The 19,285-nt window shown below is 39.6% G+C and overlaps 1 protein-coding gene across 1 annotated transcript; it reads left to right on the forward strand.

Annotated features, from left to right (window-relative positions):
* The first annotated feature begins 1,314 nt into the window (after nt 1-1,314).
* irf4a (interferon regulatory factor 4a) lies at nt 1,315-18,423 on the forward strand. The gene is made up of 9 exons (XM_053491575.1): nt 1,315-1,472; nt 4,273-4,472; nt 6,326-6,512; nt 8,356-8,447; nt 9,206-9,347; nt 11,152-11,253; nt 11,342-11,737; nt 13,987-14,099; nt 17,321-18,423. Exons 1-9 carry the CDS (start codon nt 1,463-1,465, stop codon nt 17,459-17,461), a joined length of 1,383 nt encoding a protein of 460 aa, XP_053347550.1. The 5' UTR covers nt 1,315-1,462; the 3' UTR covers nt 17,462-18,423.
* Nucleotides 18,424-19,285: the final 862 nt, after the last annotated feature.

Here is a 19,285-nt window from a genome sequence, read left to right on the forward strand (position 1 = left end):
CACACATCCCAAGCAGACCACACGGGGCCTCTATGTGACAAGATCTCCAACCAGAAGTGGGACACTAGGACAAGTCAGACAGGTCAAGAGGGCAGATGGGGTCTGAATCACTGGCAGCTCAGAGACAGGGAGAAAGAGACAGGGACAGAGAGACAGATGACGGGTATGGTCACCTTCAGCTTGCTTATCAGGGACAGTCTGATCATTTTGATCAATACATATTTTCTCACACATTTCATACGTATTTCCACAATTTTTATTTGATTCAGCAAAGCTGCTTTGCGACAATGACCATTGTTAAAAGCGCTGTACAAATAAAATTGAGATAGATAGATAGATAGATAGAAGAGTTACTCATTGATGTACTTGATTAAATGATAGACAGAAATATATATAGGAAGCCTAAAAATACATACGCTGACTGAGTAGCTGACGGCGCAGTCTAATGTAGTTTAATCCCGAGTCGGTTATTTCTTTATTGTGTGTGTGTGGAAGTGTGTGTGCTCCGTATACGTGTTGGGTCAGCATAGTGAGATGGGCAACAGACTGAATAAGGTAGGCAGATGCATGCAGTTATTCAACCATTGTGTAAAGTCCAGGAAGATCTCTCTCTCTCTCTCTCTCTCTCGCCAGATGGCGCTGTTTTTTGTGGTCGCTCATCTCATCATTTGTTAATTGCTCGCTTAAGTGTGTTTTTCCCTTCCTACATATCTACACAGAATAGTGCCAGATGCCAAAAAAATGCCATCAAAACGATCAAATAGAAAACACTTTGTAACAAAATCAGGTCTTTGATGTGCTTGATGTCTGAGAGATGAAACAACAACAACAAAAGAATAAATAAACAAACACACTAGACTCGGATATAACTCTGTCCGTGGGCGCAGGAACTCACTTGCCCCAGTGTGTAGGAGTGTGTGTGTGTGTAGGAGTGTGTGTGTACCTGTGCAGGGGGTAAATAGGTATAGTAGGTGCAGTACAGCGCGGTCGGGACTAAATGTTATTTACGGGTTTACTGTAATTGACTCCTGAGGAATTAAAGCAGTAAACACACACACACACACACACACACACACCGCCGGGCGGATATCGGAAAGGATCGCACCGATGACGAGCGCAGGGAGATTTTCTTGTTGTTGTTGTTTGCGCGCGTGTCGGTTCCGAGCGCGCGCTCTCTTTCTCTCCGGTCGGGGTTTTCCCGCCCTGCGCGCGCGCTGCCTGGATCCCCGGAGAACCCCTTCTTCTAACTCTGGGGCGCCATGTGCAGCAGAAATGCGCTTCCGCGTACTGGCGCGCCGCTTCGTATCCCCGCCTTGTTATTAACAACGAATCAGTGTGTTTTCCGGTGTGTGTGTGTGTGACTCAAAGTGTATTTAAAGAGCGCAAGCGTTTTGGTGCCGGCTGCGCAAAACCAGCGGGCTGTCGGAGCATCACCGCCTGCAGGAGCGAGCAGGTGCGGCGCATGCGCAAAGGTAAGAGCATGGGATATTATAAGGGATTAGATTAGATTAGATTGGATTAGATTAGACGTGTGGGTCTACACAGTGCAAAGGTGGAAGCAAGGGCTGGAGTCGAGGATCAGGAAAGGCTCGTTAATCACAACTGGAAACCTGGGGATGCATCAAGTGTGTATCCTTCTTCTCATACAGTTTCACTCACTCATCGCCTGTGCCACTTGATCCTGTATACAGAGTGGCTGAGAGGGTTGCTTAGAAGACTTAGGAGATACACCCATGGGACGGGGTGCCAGTAGATCGCAGCATATACATAAATTAATAAGAAAAAAAAGCATGTAGTACTACTAACAAGTCCTTAAATGTTTACCTTTGGTACCCTTAGTACGTCTATTTTGCCAGAAAGCTTCATAGACCGAAAAAAAAAAAAAAAAAAAAACATCTCCTTAAGTACACACCTTTGGGTACACTTATTACGCCTATTCTACTTAAAAGCTTGATATTCTCTTTTAGCCTCACATGAGGGTACGATAGTGAGAAAGATACTGAAGGTGTACACCTAGTATCACCTCAGTGGTACACAAGGTTTCACCCTCAGAACAAAAAGAAGTAAGCACAAAAAGCATGTAGTACTACTAACTACATCTTTGGTACCTTTGTTACGATTGTTCTATCTGGAAGCTTCACAGACGCTTATGGTCTAAAGTTGACATTTCCAGGTGAAAGGTACTCTACTGACAATGACAAAGATGCTAAAGGTCTTATCGTCTCAGTGACAAGGCGAGGTACTGTTAAGTACCCTTTGTTTATGAGAATATGCACATACAGTGTACAAATGCACATTACTGGAGGGTATAAGAGACGAATTCCGACTCAAACGAGTACTGAAACAGTGTTTGATTCACGTGTGCTGTGTATTCAGTTAGAAATTTTGTTACAATCTATAGAAGGATAGGAATATAAGTTAATAAGATGTATAAGTCATGATTAGTGCCTTAACATGTATGTTATGACTCGATTTAACACTCAGTTTAAGAGTCGATTCAGTACTGAAAAAGTCTAAATTGAAGTATAAGACTATGAAGTGTTCTCAATTCTGTGAAATCTACATTATGAGTCATTTTAACAGCCTAATGCTGAAACTGTGTTTAATTTAGTGCAGTTTAGTGACTAATATATAAGATTTGAAAGATGTATACAAAGATATATATATATATATATATATATATATATATATATATTTTTTTTTTTTTTACAAAATAAGTCAATTTAACACTCAAACAGCCGTTTCGTGCTGTAAAAGTGTTTGATCTGCTTCAGTTGCTTTTAACTTTTGTGTAAAAGTTCTAAGTTTAATTACTAACTAATTTAATTAAGTTATGTTTTTTTCAAACGTATGTGTACTACCATGCACAAGTATTTAAACCCAGCATTTTAAAAACAAATTAAGAAATAGTTTAACAAGTTTCAATATAAATGACACTTCAGAATTGTAAAACTTCAAAGTTGTTTATCACTTAATAGTTCGGCACTGTAAGGGTTAATTCAGTACTCTAAATGTGTTCAGTTTTCTATAAACCTGTGCTGGGTATGTTTTTGGTCAAAATTACTAATATGTGACATTTTAAAATTAAGATCACGAAGTTGGCATTGTACGCTTTTAAAAACTGGGTTGTCACCATCAGGTGCAGACATTTCATATGATTACTGTGTACGTACAGTATTACCTAGTAAGGTGCATGTACAGTACTGTATGTTTTACCCTAAAAGATAACGCTATCATTTTAGTGATGAGGAAAGTTAAAACGTAGTACCGTTTTTTGTTTTATGAGAGTGCCAGTTTCACACGTTACATTGACAAAGTTCTGTACAGGTGTTCATTTAAGCCCAAACTTGTGCTGTGTATTAGTTTTAAGTTTGTCTAGTTTATACACTCTCATGTGTAGTCTACTAAGCTGTACCTCTTTCCTCTTTGCTGGGGTGGATCCCCTAATAAGCGTGCACCTTTTGCACTGTTAGTGGGTATTAGATCTTTTACCTAGAAACTGGTATATCCACGTTAAATAAATAACAGTTAAAAAAAAGATCAGTGCACCAGCTTCGTGATGAGGAAATGTGCAACTTAAAAGCATTTTTTGAAAGATTTTACAATAATTTGGGTTTAAAACTGCATTAAATAAAAAAAGTCTATTATGTGTTTTTTTTGTTAGTTTAAAATCTAGGTTGTGTAAAGCATGTTGAGTATTGCTATAATTATTATATGATGCACGCTCAGAAGGTACACAACTGCAATCTACTTATTTTTTTACTTTGATGTATATACTTTATACAAATGCAGTTACGTACAGTACATAGTTGCACACTGAATCTAATATGTAGCACTTGTACAGTACTTAAGCACTTATTAAAGTGTTAGATTGACCACTGTGGTTTTTTAAAGTGTACTTTTCCTCATGGTAACTTTATCATCTGTACCTTAAATATGTTCCTATCACCTGGGAATTAAATGACCTATTACATCGCTAAATATTTCTCACTGGATGGTACTTTCCCCTCATTATATTTCGATGCTGAACTATTTATTACTTTTTCAGTTATTTTTAAAACAAATAACATTTTCACCTGGACCTGTTGATTTAGCTCATACTGTACCACTTCCTTTGAGGGGTAACCTTCAAAGGTACCCTTAATGCACATCTCTAAGCAAAGTACTCTTGATTGTGCTACAGAGAATGGTGACAGCTTGGTGCCCTTCTATCTGTGAGCGTCCCGCAGTACTTGTTAGCTCATGGTACCTGTGTTTCATGTGTGTTTCCAGGGATGAATGTAGATGGGGACTGCAGCATGTCAGTCAACTGCGGCAATGGCAAGCTCCGGCAGTGGCTCATCGAGCAGATCGACAGCGGCGAGTACCCGGGCCTGGTGTGGGAGAACGAGGAGAAGACCATCTTCAGGATCCCGTGGAAGCACGCCGGAAAGCAGGACTACAACCGAGACGAGGATGCGGCGCTGTTCAAGGTACACTGCTCTTCTTCGCCATAGTCATCATCATCATCATTACCATCATGATTGTGACTATAATGAAGAAGAAGTAGATGATGATGATGATGATGATGATGTCAAAGTTACTTCGTTTTATCTATAAACATTCCTGGGTTTGGCCAAAGAGTTTTGAGAACACTTTGCTAACTTAGGTATGTTTATGGTCCCGTAAGGGTTCCGCATGGAATGTTCTCAGATTCTGGGTTCTTCTTTTAATAAAGAACTTTGCATGTTATAATATGAATACATCTTTTGGATTATTTCTTTGTTCCATGTGGCACCAAAAAGAATTGGTAAAGTTCTACTTGGTGTTCAGGGAACAAACAAACCAACAACAACAACAACATAATCCATTGAGTTCTGCTTTCAACCTTTAGCTACTTTCCCAAATGAACTACTCAGTAAAGATCTAACCATTTTTTATAGAAAATGCAGCAACTTTTTTTAATACTAATTGAATATTTAATAGACATGTAGACATTTTAAGTTGGATTAATAAAAGATGCTTAACTTAGAACCTTTAGCTTCCTTAAGTTTTATGTAGAGTTCTTCATTTTCTAAATTTCCCATTTCCCATTCTACAATAAATGAGCTTCCTTATGAAAAGATCCTTTTGAGAAGAAGAACATTGACTGCATAACACTAAAGAAGAAAATGGTTCCTCTGGGGCTCTTTCGTCAATCCTTCCACATGGGAACAAAAATGTATTAATCTATGGGACTTTTCTATTAAATTTAACACTGAACCTTTAACCCATTGAACATTTCCCAGATGGACAACTGAAGAAGTTGTCATGTCCAGAAGTCGTTTCCAAAAAGGCCAGCAGGGTGTTTTAGGGTGTTTCTGTATCGGCAAGGGTTCATAGAGGAACCCAATTAAATTAAAAGCTAAGAAGAGTTCATCCTTGGAGCCATATCAAAATTTCAAACATGATCAAAGATTCTTCAATGAGATATCATACAATAACAATTTTCAGTTTCCTTAAAAGAACCTTTTAAATTTATGTTTACCATTTTTGTTGTCACTAAGATCAAGTCTAGAGGCCTAAATCAGTTGGTTCTACCAGTTGAGTGTTCAATAAAAAAAAAAATATTTTGGGAAACCAAGAACCCGCAACTTACCTAAAAGCCACTGAGAAAGAAATTGAGGAAGTGTAAATAAGTGTTCTTTAAAGTTCTTATTTTCCTAACATTTGTATAATGATCTGAGGCTTTGTGGAATTCTCCATTAGAGATACAAGGTGAGATACCCCCTGGATGTTAGGGGCTTAAGCTCACTCACTTACTCATTCAGTCAATACTCTACAATACAGGCAATTTGGAAATACCTGTCAACATACAGTGCATGTTTTTGGTCTGATGGTGGAAACCTGAGTACCCAGATGAAACCCACCAATCATGGGGCCTTGAGGGGTGATCTGAACCACCAACCCTGGCGGTGCAAAGTGACGAGTGCCAACAACCAAGCCATCACTGTAGCACCAACATTATTTATTAAAGACCAATAAAGAATAAAGGGAACCAAAATGGCTCATCTATTGCGCAAGTCTGTTGGCGACGTCTATATACATGTAGACCCACATGAAGTGTTCCCTATAGAGAAAAGTCACAAAGAACTTGTTCATGGTGGGACGGTGGTGTAGTGGTTGGCACTGTGGCCTTTCACCTCCAGGGTTGAGGGTTCGGTTCCTCCAGGGTTGAGGGTTCGGTGTGTGTGTGTGTGTGTGTGTGCAGTTGTGTGGCCTGCAATAGGGGGCCCCCCCCATCCTGTGCCAAGATGCCTATGCAGCCAGTGTAGCATGTAATGACCATGGCGTTTGTTCCCATCAGGCCTGGGCTCTGTTTAAGGGGAAGTACAGGGAGGGTGTGGACAAGCCGGACCCCCCAACGTGGAAGACGAGACTCCGCTGCGCCCTCAACAAGAGCAACGACTTTGATGAACTCGTGGACAGAAGCCAGCTGGACATATCGGACCCTTATAAAGTCTACAGGATCATCCCGGAGGGAGCTAAGAGAGGTACTGTGCGTGTGTGCCTGTGTGTCTATATGGGTATGCGTCTAAGTATATGCACATACTTTTATGAAAGACGGATTTAGATTTAGATTTATGACCGCCAACTTCCTCATCGTCCTTATTTAGGTCAAAAGGAGGTTTTTACTTGTACAGACTGTGGCTGAGTTTGTATGTTCATAAAGAGGTGTGTGCAACATCTGGAGTCCTTCCTATTGCTGAGTGGCACTGGAGACTCCTTCCATAAACACGTCCCCTGACAGAAAAACGTACATGTAGCGTATCAACAGTTAGACATTGTGCATAGCAACAGATGTTTTCTTATTACTCATGTGTTAGATGTTACTATGGCAATGATCAGGTCTTTTTGAATGAGCACATTAACATCCACCTTGGATTATAACTCACTGTGAGTTGCTAAGCATGTTATAAAAAGAAATGCATGCGTTACTGGAAGCATTTTTGAACGTTTCGTCTTATAGAATGACATTTAATTATCTAGCAGTTAATAATTTTATTACAACGTAATGTTTGGCTGAGGAATTACATACAGAGCCTTATGAAAAGATGTACTGTAGAGAGAGTTTCTGTAGGTTCGAAGACACTTACAAGGAATCATAACCAGATACATAGAAGCAGAGGTTTTTTTTAATGGTTTTTTTTTTTTTTTTTGTGTTTAGATAAGTAACACAATGCAAACAAAAAGCAAACATGTGGTTTGATATATCGGGCTGACCTTAAATGACCAACAAGGCAAACTGTGGTTTCCTGCAAGCGTAAAAAATAAACTCCAAACACACCATGCATGATCTTCTGCAGACATTTCAAAATGGTTTATCCCAACCCAGAAATCAATGTCTGCATGGAAGCTTTTTAAGATTAAATTTTTTTTGGTTTTTGCTTTTTCATCTTTTCCATGTTAGAAGAGAGTTGATCTTGTTTAGCAAAGTTTATGCACTGGGTCATATTTCTGCTCATGCACCAGTGAAAAAGAAAAAAACAACTATGATTAATGCATCTGCCATGCTTCAGCAAACTGCATACACTGAGCACAGATGAACTTTTTTTTTTTTTTTTTTTTTTTAATGTGTGCAATCTGACTTGCTCTTTCACTCAGTAGGGCAGGAAGCTAAAAGGAAGCCACTACATGTGCTAAACACCCTCAGTGCTTTTTATAGAGGACTTCGGTTAGCAAGTGCACAGAACCAAACAGCATGATCGCCCCTCTGGCCCTCCACCTCACACGGGACTGTGAGAACATGTGCTCGAGAGCTCGAGAGAGTAAAGAGCACAGAAAACTCTGGCGTTGTCTTTGATTAAGGGCTTGCCTGGCTTATTCAGCGCCGGTTATATTTCAGTTCGTGGAGATATGCAAACCAGCCACAGGGCTATTTTTAGGCACGGTATCAGCAGTGCTTTTCATTTTAGTACAGAAATAAAAGGTGTAAATAGTGTCAGTCAATAAAATATGTATAACTATGAAATAAACTAATCTAAATCTAAACTCCGTCCAAGCTCCGCCCACTTCACAATCGTGTCATGTTGTATAATCCTCAGTAACTTCAGTATCATCATGATGTTTATGATGTCAGTCATTTTTTATCAGATTTCTTTTTTTCTTTTTGACAAAACGAGTTATAAACCAGCTTGACTCAAATGGAAACTCATTATAGAGTTAAAACACTGACTCTCAAATAAGTTTAAACATGCTACACTGAGGATCTTCTTATAATGTTCTCTCCTTCTCATGTTGAAGAGGTCTTCGTCTCAATGTCCAAAAACAAAAACAAAAAAAACAACATGTTCTTCCAGGTTAGTAATGCCATTGCTGTTCATTTGTGTTATTCAGGGTCCAAGTCCAACAGCATTGAGGACAACGCAACACACGTGACACCCCTCAGTTACCCCATACACTCTTCTTATCCTCCTCTTCAGTCTCAGGTACGGTAGGCTCCTGCTATAAAGTGATATCAGTGCATTTGTAGCTATTTTATTTTATTTTTCTTCAAAAATGTTATTACCATGCCACTGAACATATGAGAGAAAATTGACAAATTTTTTTAAATGTTGCTAATAAGGCATTTTTTTTTTAATGATAACATCTTATTTAAATGTGTCTCAGAGTTTAACCCTAAGGTACTCTAAGATCTGAGAATCCTGGAAAGTATTTCAAAATTCAGAGCTTCTAGGAAATGAATCAATAACATAATGATGTCATAAAGTGTGGTTACTGCTTCCACCTTAAAGATGATTATTTTCCAATAACAAAACATATTCAAGTCTGCAATTTGGAATCGATTACACCATTTTCTTCTATTAATGAATGACACATCATACCTTTGTACCCATTTATAGTTACGTTTAATGTTGTGGAACCTTCTCGAAACACGGTACTTCCTGTTTTAAACAGCTATAATCATCCCTTCAACTACCTTGCTTCTTTTTCCCCCCTCCTCTTTCTTCAAGTTAATAACAACAAAAGAAACCACAAAACCAATCAGAAGACAAATCTCTCACGCTGGAGACTCCCTCCAAATCTACAAGCGTTTCAACACTGTTATATCATAGAAACATTTCCTCATTAACCAGAGAAAGAAAGAGAGAAGCCGGTTATTTTTTTGGACCGGGGCTGCTGTATAAAGAAATGAATCAACATCATTTCTGAGCACAAGTTGTCTTCTCATCCGTTTTTCCTGCAGATGCCCGGCTACATGCTGCCGCAGGACAGGAGAGACTGGAGAGACTTCGGTCCCGAGCAGCCACACCACCCCGCGCCGCATGCAGAGATACCGTACAGCCCGTATCCGTCCCGGCCGCTGCAGTGGCAACCCTGCGATAACGGTACGCGCACCGAGCCTAACACACACAAACCCTGTCAGACACACATTTCATGTCAGGGAACTGATAAGCGGAGAAAAGCGGTTTTCAGTCCAGTGGTGTTAATTTCGACATCATTAATCGTTTAGCAAGTTAACTATCTGAGCAACACCTATAGTCGTTCTAGATGTTGCTGTGCACTTCTCACTTTGCAGAGGGAAAACACACCTTCACACAATGCAGTACTGTGAAATATGTCACAGCAAACAGCTATAACTCATGAGAACCTGAATAAGCAGTGGGTTTTATAAGTTGTGAGCAAACTCTTGGCTTTTCATTATAATTGATGAGGGTTCAATTATAGCTGAAGGTGTTCGGTCACCAGGAAGCAACAGCTAGGTTGAAGAATGTAGGCTTCAATTGACACTGGAGACTCCTTCCATAAATGTCATGTCATTAAGACTTTTTCATTCCTTTTATTTGCTGTGGTTTAAAATGATCTCATATCAGAACGACACTGGCTAAAAGTAGACTCCATGTTATGCCATAGAACGCCGTAAAACCTGGTGTATCAGGGAAACCCAGAGGGGTTTATCACTATCAAGTCTGAAAACGCAATAAAATGGCGAAAACAAACCAAAAAATATATGTTTTTTTTTTTTTTTTTGCCTTTGTTTTTTTTTTTTTTTTGACTGCGTTACGCTTCAGTTGTGGCTTCAAGAGCATGACGTCAGGACTCCACAAATAGAAGTGGCACAGAAAAAGACACGGCCTGGATGCTTGTGTCCGAGTTCAGAAATACACACCATGCATACTCAACTTGGTCAGCCCTGGGCTGCGGTATGGGGCTGCTGCTGTTCATGAACCTGAACTTGTCATAAACTGGGCTCAGGATTGCCTCTGTTTCGAAGAAGAACATACGCGAGATTATAATGTCTCTTTAGCCGTGACGATCCGATGCTGTGAACAACGGTTGTCATGATGAACCCTGAGCAGAGAGCAGAAGTTAGCGAACAGGAAACCACTTGGGATTTGGCGTAACCGTGTGTAATAATAACAACGAAATAACGTGGTTTATAAAGAAAACAAGATCGTGGAATTCTGTTTGTCTGAGAGATGTAAGCTTCACTAAAGAATGAACTCTTTTGGGTTCCTCTAGGGTTCTTTAAGGGTTCGATGTAGGAGATTCTTCTGCTTCTTCTTCTGTTTAATCACCCAGAGTACTATATACTGTAGTAACAAGAACTACTTTAATACAACATCATTAGGGAAGCAAAAAAATTCAGTGGTTCTTTGGAAACTTACTAGTGCTTAATTTAGATAAACAGGCTCTCCCTGGATCCCAAGACCCTAGTAGATCTATCAAGGACTGCTCTCATGGTGGAACCAAAAGAAATATTTTCTACACCTTTTTAAGGAAACAAATGGTTTTTAATGGTTGTATTGTTTCTTTGCTTCACATGAATAGTTTTAAATTTGCTTAAAGGACAGTTTTTTTGATGCTTGGTTTCTGCTGTTGAACAAAAGGAAAAATGAGATAAAAATAGGAAAACTTCACTTCTAATTTATCATCTGCTTCATCATGATGACCAATTTCTTTTCACAAAGTTTTAACTGAAGCAGGCATTGTGGATTTTGACGTCCATTACCACACATTTGTTCTAGAATAATCATCAATATACTGTAGTACATCTGATTTCTTCTTCTTCTTCTTCTTCTTCTTATTATTATTCAAGAAAGTAATCAGAGCGAGTTCTTCTGCCCAGAAACTGTTGGTCTGTTGGAACTGACGATTTTGTTTAATAGTACTCTATACGACATTCTGCAGGGTACCAGATATCCGGATCATTCTACACGTACACTCATTCAGAGTCGCATCCTGTCCCGTTGGACCCGAGTATGAGATCCGCAGAGGCCATGGCTCTCTCTGGTAAACACACAGCTTATGATTTTATTTTCCGTTTTTTGATTTTCACTTTTCTACCCAAATTTACTCAAACTTGGATCTCTCTTCCCAGACTTCCGCTTGCACGTGTCACTGTACTACCGCGAGTCTCTGGTAAAAGAGATCACCACGAGTAGCCCTGACGGTTGCCGGATCTCGTCCTCTTCCTCCCCGTCGTCTCCGTCCTCCCCATCGTCTCCGTGCTTAGAGGACAGGCATTTCGGCATGCCAGAACCCGTGCTCTTCCCGTTCCCGTTCCCCCAGTCGCACCGACGGGGTGCTGATAAGCTTTCCAACGTGCTGGAACGCGGCGTGCTGCTCTGGCTTACACCTGAGGGACTCTATGCCAAGCGCCTGTGCCAGAGCAGGGTATACTGGGAAGGACCGCTAGCGCAGTACTCAGACAAACCTAATAAGCTGGAGAAGGAGCAGACCTGCAAGCTCTTGGACACACAGCACTTCCTGACAGGTAAGAGTTATATTATGACTTATATTTGTGCGCTAACATTTTCCTTTTTGAACATAAAACAAGAAGTTTATGGAGGTCTGTAAAAAAAAAACTAAAAAAACATTAATGCATGTGATTGGCTGCAACGATCTGCTTTAGAGTATAATGTTGGCAAGAAGCGACATTCTTGATTCTGATTCGGTTGATTACATTTTAATCACAGTAGACACGTCCCATCATTTCAATACATTAACGATTATATACTTATGGACTTTGAGTTGGGGCTGATGGTCCAAAATACCCTAATAACCAGAATATAAACTAAAATTTAGCAAAAATGGAAGGAGTCTCCAGTATCAGTGCTTTTGGCGAACACATGCAGGTCAGAAGGACATCATTTGCACCATTAGGAACTTCTGCAGGAACTTTCCTGGATTGAAGGTTCATAAACATTATTGGTTTTTTTTTGCTTATAAGGACAGTTGAGAAGGTTTTAGAATATTGCAGAATATTTCTGGTCTGATCTTGAATAATTAATTCTGTAAAAACACTATGTGGTAGCTCTGACATTAGTTGAACTTTAAAAACTCATGCCAGGGTTTTAGAATTGGGGTTTTTAAAATGTCAAGTGAAGTGAATGGTGGTTAAAAAAGGATGTAAACATAGCGACGGTAATGCTGATGAGGAGGATTATTAGTGTTTGTTGAGGAAAAAAAAAAAAGGGCGGAGCTGAGTGATGATAAGAAAGAGCATGACCTTTAAGGAGCATTGTCAATCAGCTGAGATTGCCATGTCATATGTTTTATCCTGGAAAGGTTGAACTGGTTGAATTGTAGCTGTTCGTTGAGTGCGTAGTAAGATTGGAGACGATCGTTTAACCTGGCGTACATGCGTTTACCCCACCGCCCCGCTGCGGTTCAGCCCCATAGTCACCCCCCTTAGTTTAGTATCTCACATTAGTCACTTCAGCTCCTGAGGACTTTCCAAAACCTTACAGGCACAGGTTTTTTTTTTTTTTTTGAGACGTCTCGATCGCTCTTATAGACCTGCAGCACTGACTACTCCTGTCAAAGTCGCTAAATGTCGTCTCGTCTCCCCGAACAAGTCATCGGTGCCCTTATTGTTCAATGAGAACCGGGTCATGTGGACACCGTATTACTCATCAGGTGCTTTTGTACCAGTGGAGCAGACGAGAACAGAATGACTTGGAGCACATATTCAATTTTTTTTTTTTTTTAACAGAGTAAGAAAGAGTCATTATTACACATTTCTCAATTTCTAGTGGGTTAACCACATGACATTTTTAAGCAACGCAAGTCAGCACTGTGACACTATCAAGCAATTTTGATAAAAAATACTGTTTTAGTCTTACAATTACATACTGAAATGTTTCTTAGACAGAATATGGCGATCATCTTTTACAACATATCGAATATAACAAAAAATTTTAAAGTTGTATATGAACTTGAAAAAAATCCTGACGGACTTTCAGGAATCTTTTTTTTTTGTTGTAAAAATACTTTTATAAATGTTCTTATATCGCAGCCATAAGTTAGAAAGCACCTTAATGTCGAAGCTTTTAAAGGCAAATCTGTGCTTAAACTTCTAGCGATGTTGCTCAGCTAGCTGTTTCTTGTTGTTTAGGGTGCCATTAATTTATTAATTTTGTCCTGATTCAATGACTAGTCTTACTTTTTGTAATTTAGGCATTTGTTTTGGGTCGCTTTTTGAACACCAGATTTCTTATTTAACAAATCGAGAATTTGCAAACAAATTCGAGTTTAAGAAAGAAACAAATTTTATATAATACTTAGCATTGATTTAATGGAAATGTATTAAACCTGTTGGAAGAGCTGAAATCTGTGCATTACAAGATTTTTCAATCAGCCTTTTTTTTTGTATATATTTTTGGAATCAATTATCAGTTTGTACAGTACAAACGTCTTGTACACGTCTTGTAATGTCTTGTACATTTAATGCTATGCAGCGTACTTTAACACTTACATTTTTTTTTTCTCCTGCTTTAAACAGATGTTCTCAAGTTAGTTTCTTACATCATTAATCTTAAAATGACATCTTTATCTCTGGCACTGTAACTGGAGACTCCTTCCACAATTGTAAAAAAAAAACTTACTCAGCAGCACAATCATTTTCTAATTCGGATATCTCGAGCGTCCTTTTTTCAGCTATTGAACTGGAAATGAAGCAGCACACCATACAGTCCTGTAACTATTCTTCAGCTCACATAAAATTCCTTCATTTCGCCACAGAGTTGCAGGGTTACATACATAACGGACGCCCGATGCCCAGGTACCAGGTGGTCCTCTGCTTCGGAGATGAATATCCAGATCCTCAGCGACAGAGCAAGATGATCACAGCTCAGGTACGTTCAACATCAAAAGTTATCCAATGCTCAAAAAAAAAAAACAATGTATATAGAGAAACGCGATCTCAAGTGATATCATTAAATTATGATAGAAAATCAAAAATGTCATGGTGTTGGAATGACTTTTTCAGCTAAAGCTTTGAAGCGATTCTTTGTTTCTTGTGTACATATTTATTTTCTTATTTAAACTATATTTCTATTTAAACAATTTCATACTCTACAAAAAAGAGTGGCGTCCAAAATAATTGGAACACTTTTTTTTTTTTACCAGAAAACGTAACAGACATTTTACCAGAAAACATTAGATGTACTTTTTATTTTAAGTGAAAAAAAAAGAAAAAAAATCACAGGAGTATTCCATTAAGGGACACAAAAGAATGTCCTGGCTAAACACAACCCTCAACGCCATTGTAAACGTAATCAGCTCGATTATAAAGATTAGAAAGTCTGATCGTATTATACAACCTCCAAGATATCCTGAGGAAAATATTTTGCTTCTATGGATGCAGAAATCGTTACTGTGTTTGCACATCCAAGCCCTTGGGGAACGATGTGACACTGAGCGCCAGAAAAACCCAGCAGTGCTTATCTGCATGCTGCGATACGACTCAAACTAAAATCTCTCGTAAACAAGTCAAATGAAAATCCGAGCCCACATCTAACACGAGTGGGACTTTTTAAAAATAAAATGGCACAGATTTGTTAGGAAAATCCGAAGCCCATGTCAGAGTTGATGAAATGTGGTGGATTTGACATAAAACTGTGCTCACTGGTGCGGAGAAGTCCAGACCGTCGGTACAAACATGTGGTCTGGTAACCACCAAACATTCGAAACGCTCCACATGCTGTGTCTTTTAGTCTACTTCAGTGTGTTGTTCCGGTATTAAGAATGAGATAACAGAAATTAAAATTTTTCTACAGAACGGCACGGTGTGTATTTGGTGGTGATCTGAGGACACTCCGAAAATTGGAGAAACATATGAAATTCAGCCTCAAACAGCTAACAAAGATAAACATTGAGGCAACTGTTCAGCAGCAATCTAATTTTGTGAGAGAAATGGCTGTGTATGGTTAATGCATGCTTATATCGAGATATATATACAAGGTCTGCACTGAATGAAATGCATAAAATGGGCATAACTTTTTAATTTTTTCAAATTGCACGTGTTGGCAGAGTAACTCATCCTCTCTCCAAAGGTACTGCTCAACATTATAAGTGGCCATCGTTTAACCCAACTCTCTAATCCTCTTTGAAAATCCCCTTTGTCGCAGCCGATGGTCTCCCACTGCGTGGTTTGTCTTCAATGCTAGGTTCCCCTTCTTTAAAATTCTTCACCCATCTGCACACTTTGCTCTTGTCAGTGGTGTAGTCTCCATGAACTTTATGTAACGCAGTGGAAGACCATCAACCATGACAAAGGGGATTTTCGAAGAGGATTTCAAAGTGTTATACAACAGCCATGTGGTATAAAGTTTCATCTAAATCGTCAATACTGGAACTGAAATACCGTTCAAAAGTAGTTCCTTTTACTATTCCAAAAGTCTTTTGGTTGAACAAGTCAGAATAATATTTGTAATGGAACTAGAACTAGAACGCTCTCTATCAAAAATCAAACAGGTTTCAGAAAGAAAAAAAAATGTACGAATGGTTTTGAAGCAAATTAGTTAAACCTTTTATGTTAGAAAAGAACAAATTTTCATAATCATTTGTGAAAAAGCAACTAGTCTATGTTGCAGTTAGCATAATTTCCACAGTATTATCAAACCATTCAACCCATTTTCAACTACCACCGTAGACTTTATAGTAAAGTTAACCTGAACTTGTCGTAGCGGATGTACTGTAGTGAAGATTGACAAGGTTGAATCCAAGACCAAACTATACAAGATCAAGTCAATAAGAGCTTTAAAGGGGGTCCAGACTAAGCAAGATTAAGTCAAGCAGAGTTTTGAGGGGGTCTAGACTGAGCAAGATCAAGTCACTAAGAGTTTTTGTAAGGACCGAGTCTGATCCATATTGAGAAGATCTTTTGGGATTGGAGCAAGCTTGAGTCAAGCTTAGTCTTGGGTGGTAGAGACTGAGCAAAATTGAGTCCAGAGGAGTTTTGAGGGGGGGGGGGGGGTTGAGACTGAGCAAGATGGAATCAAGATAAGTCTTTAGGGGCCTGAGACTGAGCAAGATGGTGTTGAAAAGAGTTTCAAGGAAGTCTAGACTGAGCAAGGTCAAGTCAAGTAAATTCTTGTGGAGGACCAAGGCTGAGCAAAATGAATTCAAGAAGAGCCTTGGGGGATGATACTGGGCAAGATCATCTTAGGGGTTAAGGTTGGGCAAGCTGAAGTCAAGAAGAATTGTGGGTGTGAGACTGAGGAGAATCTAGTAAAGGAAGAATTTTTGTGAGGAGGATTGAGTCAAGGAAGAGTCCTGGGGGGTCAGGGTTAAACGAGATTGAGACAAGAAGAGTTTTATAGGAATTGAGGTGGAGCAAGATGGGGCCAAAAAAGTCCGGAAAAATATTGGGTGATTCAACCTGAGGAAGAACAAGTGAAGACACGTTTTAACAAGGGTCAAGATTGATCAAGATTTAAGACCATCAAATCTTTAACAAGGCCAAGCCTTGACTTCTTGTAGTCCGCTTCATTCCTGCACTGCGGCAGTAAATCAGCTTTATTCTAGAAGAAGGAATGACTGATTGTCTTTGTGTTTAGATAAAGAAAGCTCTAGGTTAAGATTAAGATCACCATTAGTGAGGTCACCCACCAAGATTGAGACACGTTGAAATGGTAGACAATATAGAAAAACAGCTAAAGGCAGAACTTCACCCAGACCTACTGTTCTGGGTGAATTTTATGATGAATAACACAGGTCAAAGGATATAATTTCAAGAAATGCAGCTTATCATTTTACAGAGAAGCAGGAAATAAGAGGAAATGCCTCTGTCCTGAAGGAGGTTTCACCTATGTCTCATTCCAGAAACGTTAAAGTGTCCTAACAACACATTTTGCTTTGTCGAACAGTTTTTCACTTGTTCATGTTACAGTGGATACCACTGCACTATCCAAGCTGTGCAGGTTTACAGAAATAACGCCCAGCCTGTAACCAGTCAGGACTATAGAGCTGCCAAGATACTGAGATTTAATCAGGGTTTTATCAGATAATTTGTGAATACAGAGTACCAGGAGTGCTGACATCCAATTTCATGAGTACTTGTTTTTCTTCTCAGGTGGAGCCGATGTTTGCCAGACAGCTGGTGTACTACGCCGGCCAGACCAATGGGCATTACCTGCGGGGTTATGAGCTGCCCACTCAGGGAACCTTGCCGGTGGAGGAGTACCCGAGGAGTCTGCAGCACATGCAGGAGTGACGTCACGACCCGAACTTCCTGAGTCGGATTTGTCCAAGGACGCTATTTTCTCCTCCACTTTCTGCTGTTTCTCATCTCTAAACCATTTCAGACCCAGCGGGCAGGAGGATACAGAGGGACAGAGAGGTAACTGCATTGCAGACGCTCGTCGACCTTCGACAGACTTGTGAACAGTGAATGAAAAGCTGTGCACCATAGAGTGTGCTATTACATTATTATGAATATGTATCCCAAACTGTTAAATACTGTCCTTGGTAAGCTTTTTTTTTTTTTTCTTTTGTATTTTTGTATTCAAAATTTGTACTACTTTTATACTTTGTGCAGAATCGTGTTCGGTTTCTTCCCTCTCAAAAATCAGCTGCCTTGTCTTTGCAATAGAAATCAAGCTACAGTAAATATGCTTCCTGTTTACAACTCGATCAGTCGCCTATTTATATTTGTACTGTATATTGTGTGTGATATGTGTATGCATGTGTGTGTGTATGTGTGCATGTGTGGTGTGAGTTCTGTAGGCGTCTAATCTTGAATGTATTTCTGTTTCCCTGAATGAAGTCTCTGTAGAAGTTCCCAATACTAAGAAATGCAGCTTTGAGACTTACTGTTATTTACAAGCTCGAACCTTTAATCAGAGTCAGCCATCTTTTTCTGGTGCTCAGTGTGTGTATATGATTGTGTGTGTGTGTGTGTGTGTGTGTGTGTGGTAGACTGAGTGCTGATGGGAAACTGTCACATGCAGGTTACTGGCCACAACGCTGTGGTAAAATGGTGTGTAAAAAGGTCGAGAGAGGAGGGGAGGGGAAAGACATCAATGCATCTATTTTTCTATTTCTCTTTCTTTTTTTAAAAACGAAAAACAAAAATCAGGAACGTTTTGTAAAGCTGTATTTTTTTAAAAACTTTGGTATCATTACTTTTCTATAATCATGCAATGAATGAAAAATAAAGATTTCTCTGTTTCATAATCCTTCTGAAATTATTTGCTTTCATATAAGCCAATGGAATGTCTGTGTGTGTGTGTGTGTGTGTGTGTGTGTGTATACTATATATGTGTGTGTATGTCTGCCTACATTTGTATATCTCCTTATCTGCATGACTATTCATGCATGTACAAAAGCTTCTCACCCTCAGTGTGCATGTGTTTTAGTGTGTGTGTGTGTGTGTCTGTGTGTGTGTGTGTGTGAGTCCCTTAGCCTGCTTAACATGCAGCTATGCTTGAGTTGACGGCATTTGGGGGGGTGGGGATGCGGTTTAGGGGGTAATAGAGACACAGAGCGGGTGAGATAGAGATAGAGAAGGAGAGAAAGACAGGAAGTTCGATTCACAGGTGCACAGGAAGACCGGCCCACAAGAAAAACAAAAAGACGTAAGACGTGAGCATGGCGGGGGAGCGGGGGGTGGGGTGGGGGGTGGTTTAGTAGGGTCTGGGGTACTGCCTTTATGGCCGTTGCGTGTTTTCACACTGTACAGAAGCGGGAGTCATGTACTGTCTCTGTGGTGTTTGTGCTAGCTATTCAGGATTTCTGCATCTTGCATCAATTAAATGTGTTAAAAGTAATGCAGAGTGACCTGAGAGCAAATGTTTGCACACCTTGTCTCAGTGCGTTTGGATTAAAAACACAACGATATAGAGTATACAGTGAGAGTGCAGTATATCGCTGATGTTTTGCTGCATGAATAATTACACACGTTTTCATCACATTCATCAATAATTTAATGGAATGAAATGGCTGCACCAATCAGGAAGCTGTAGAATAGCACTTGATCCAGCACATCGTGTTATTTTGGGGATTTACTGTATAGTTGCATTTATAGTTAAGTGGTTAT

Source organism: Clarias gariepinus, chromosome 1 (assembly GCF_024256425.1).
Source record: "Clarias gariepinus isolate MV-2021 ecotype Netherlands chromosome 1, CGAR_prim_01v2, whole genome shotgun sequence".
Lineage (NCBI taxonomy): Eukaryota > Metazoa > Chordata > Actinopteri > Siluriformes > Clariidae > Clarias > Clarias gariepinus.

Bases quoted from the DNA above. Each gene is read 5' to 3' on its own strand.
- irf4a (XM_053491575.1), top strand. The intron at 8,448-9,205 runs GTACGGTAGGCT...TTTTTCCTGCAG, and splicing joins ATCCTCCTCTTCAGTCTCAG to ATGCCCGGCTACATGCTGCC. The intron at 11,738-13,986 runs GTAAGAGTTATA...ATTTCGCCACAG, and splicing joins CACACAGCACTTCCTGACAG to AGTTGCAGGGTTACATACAT.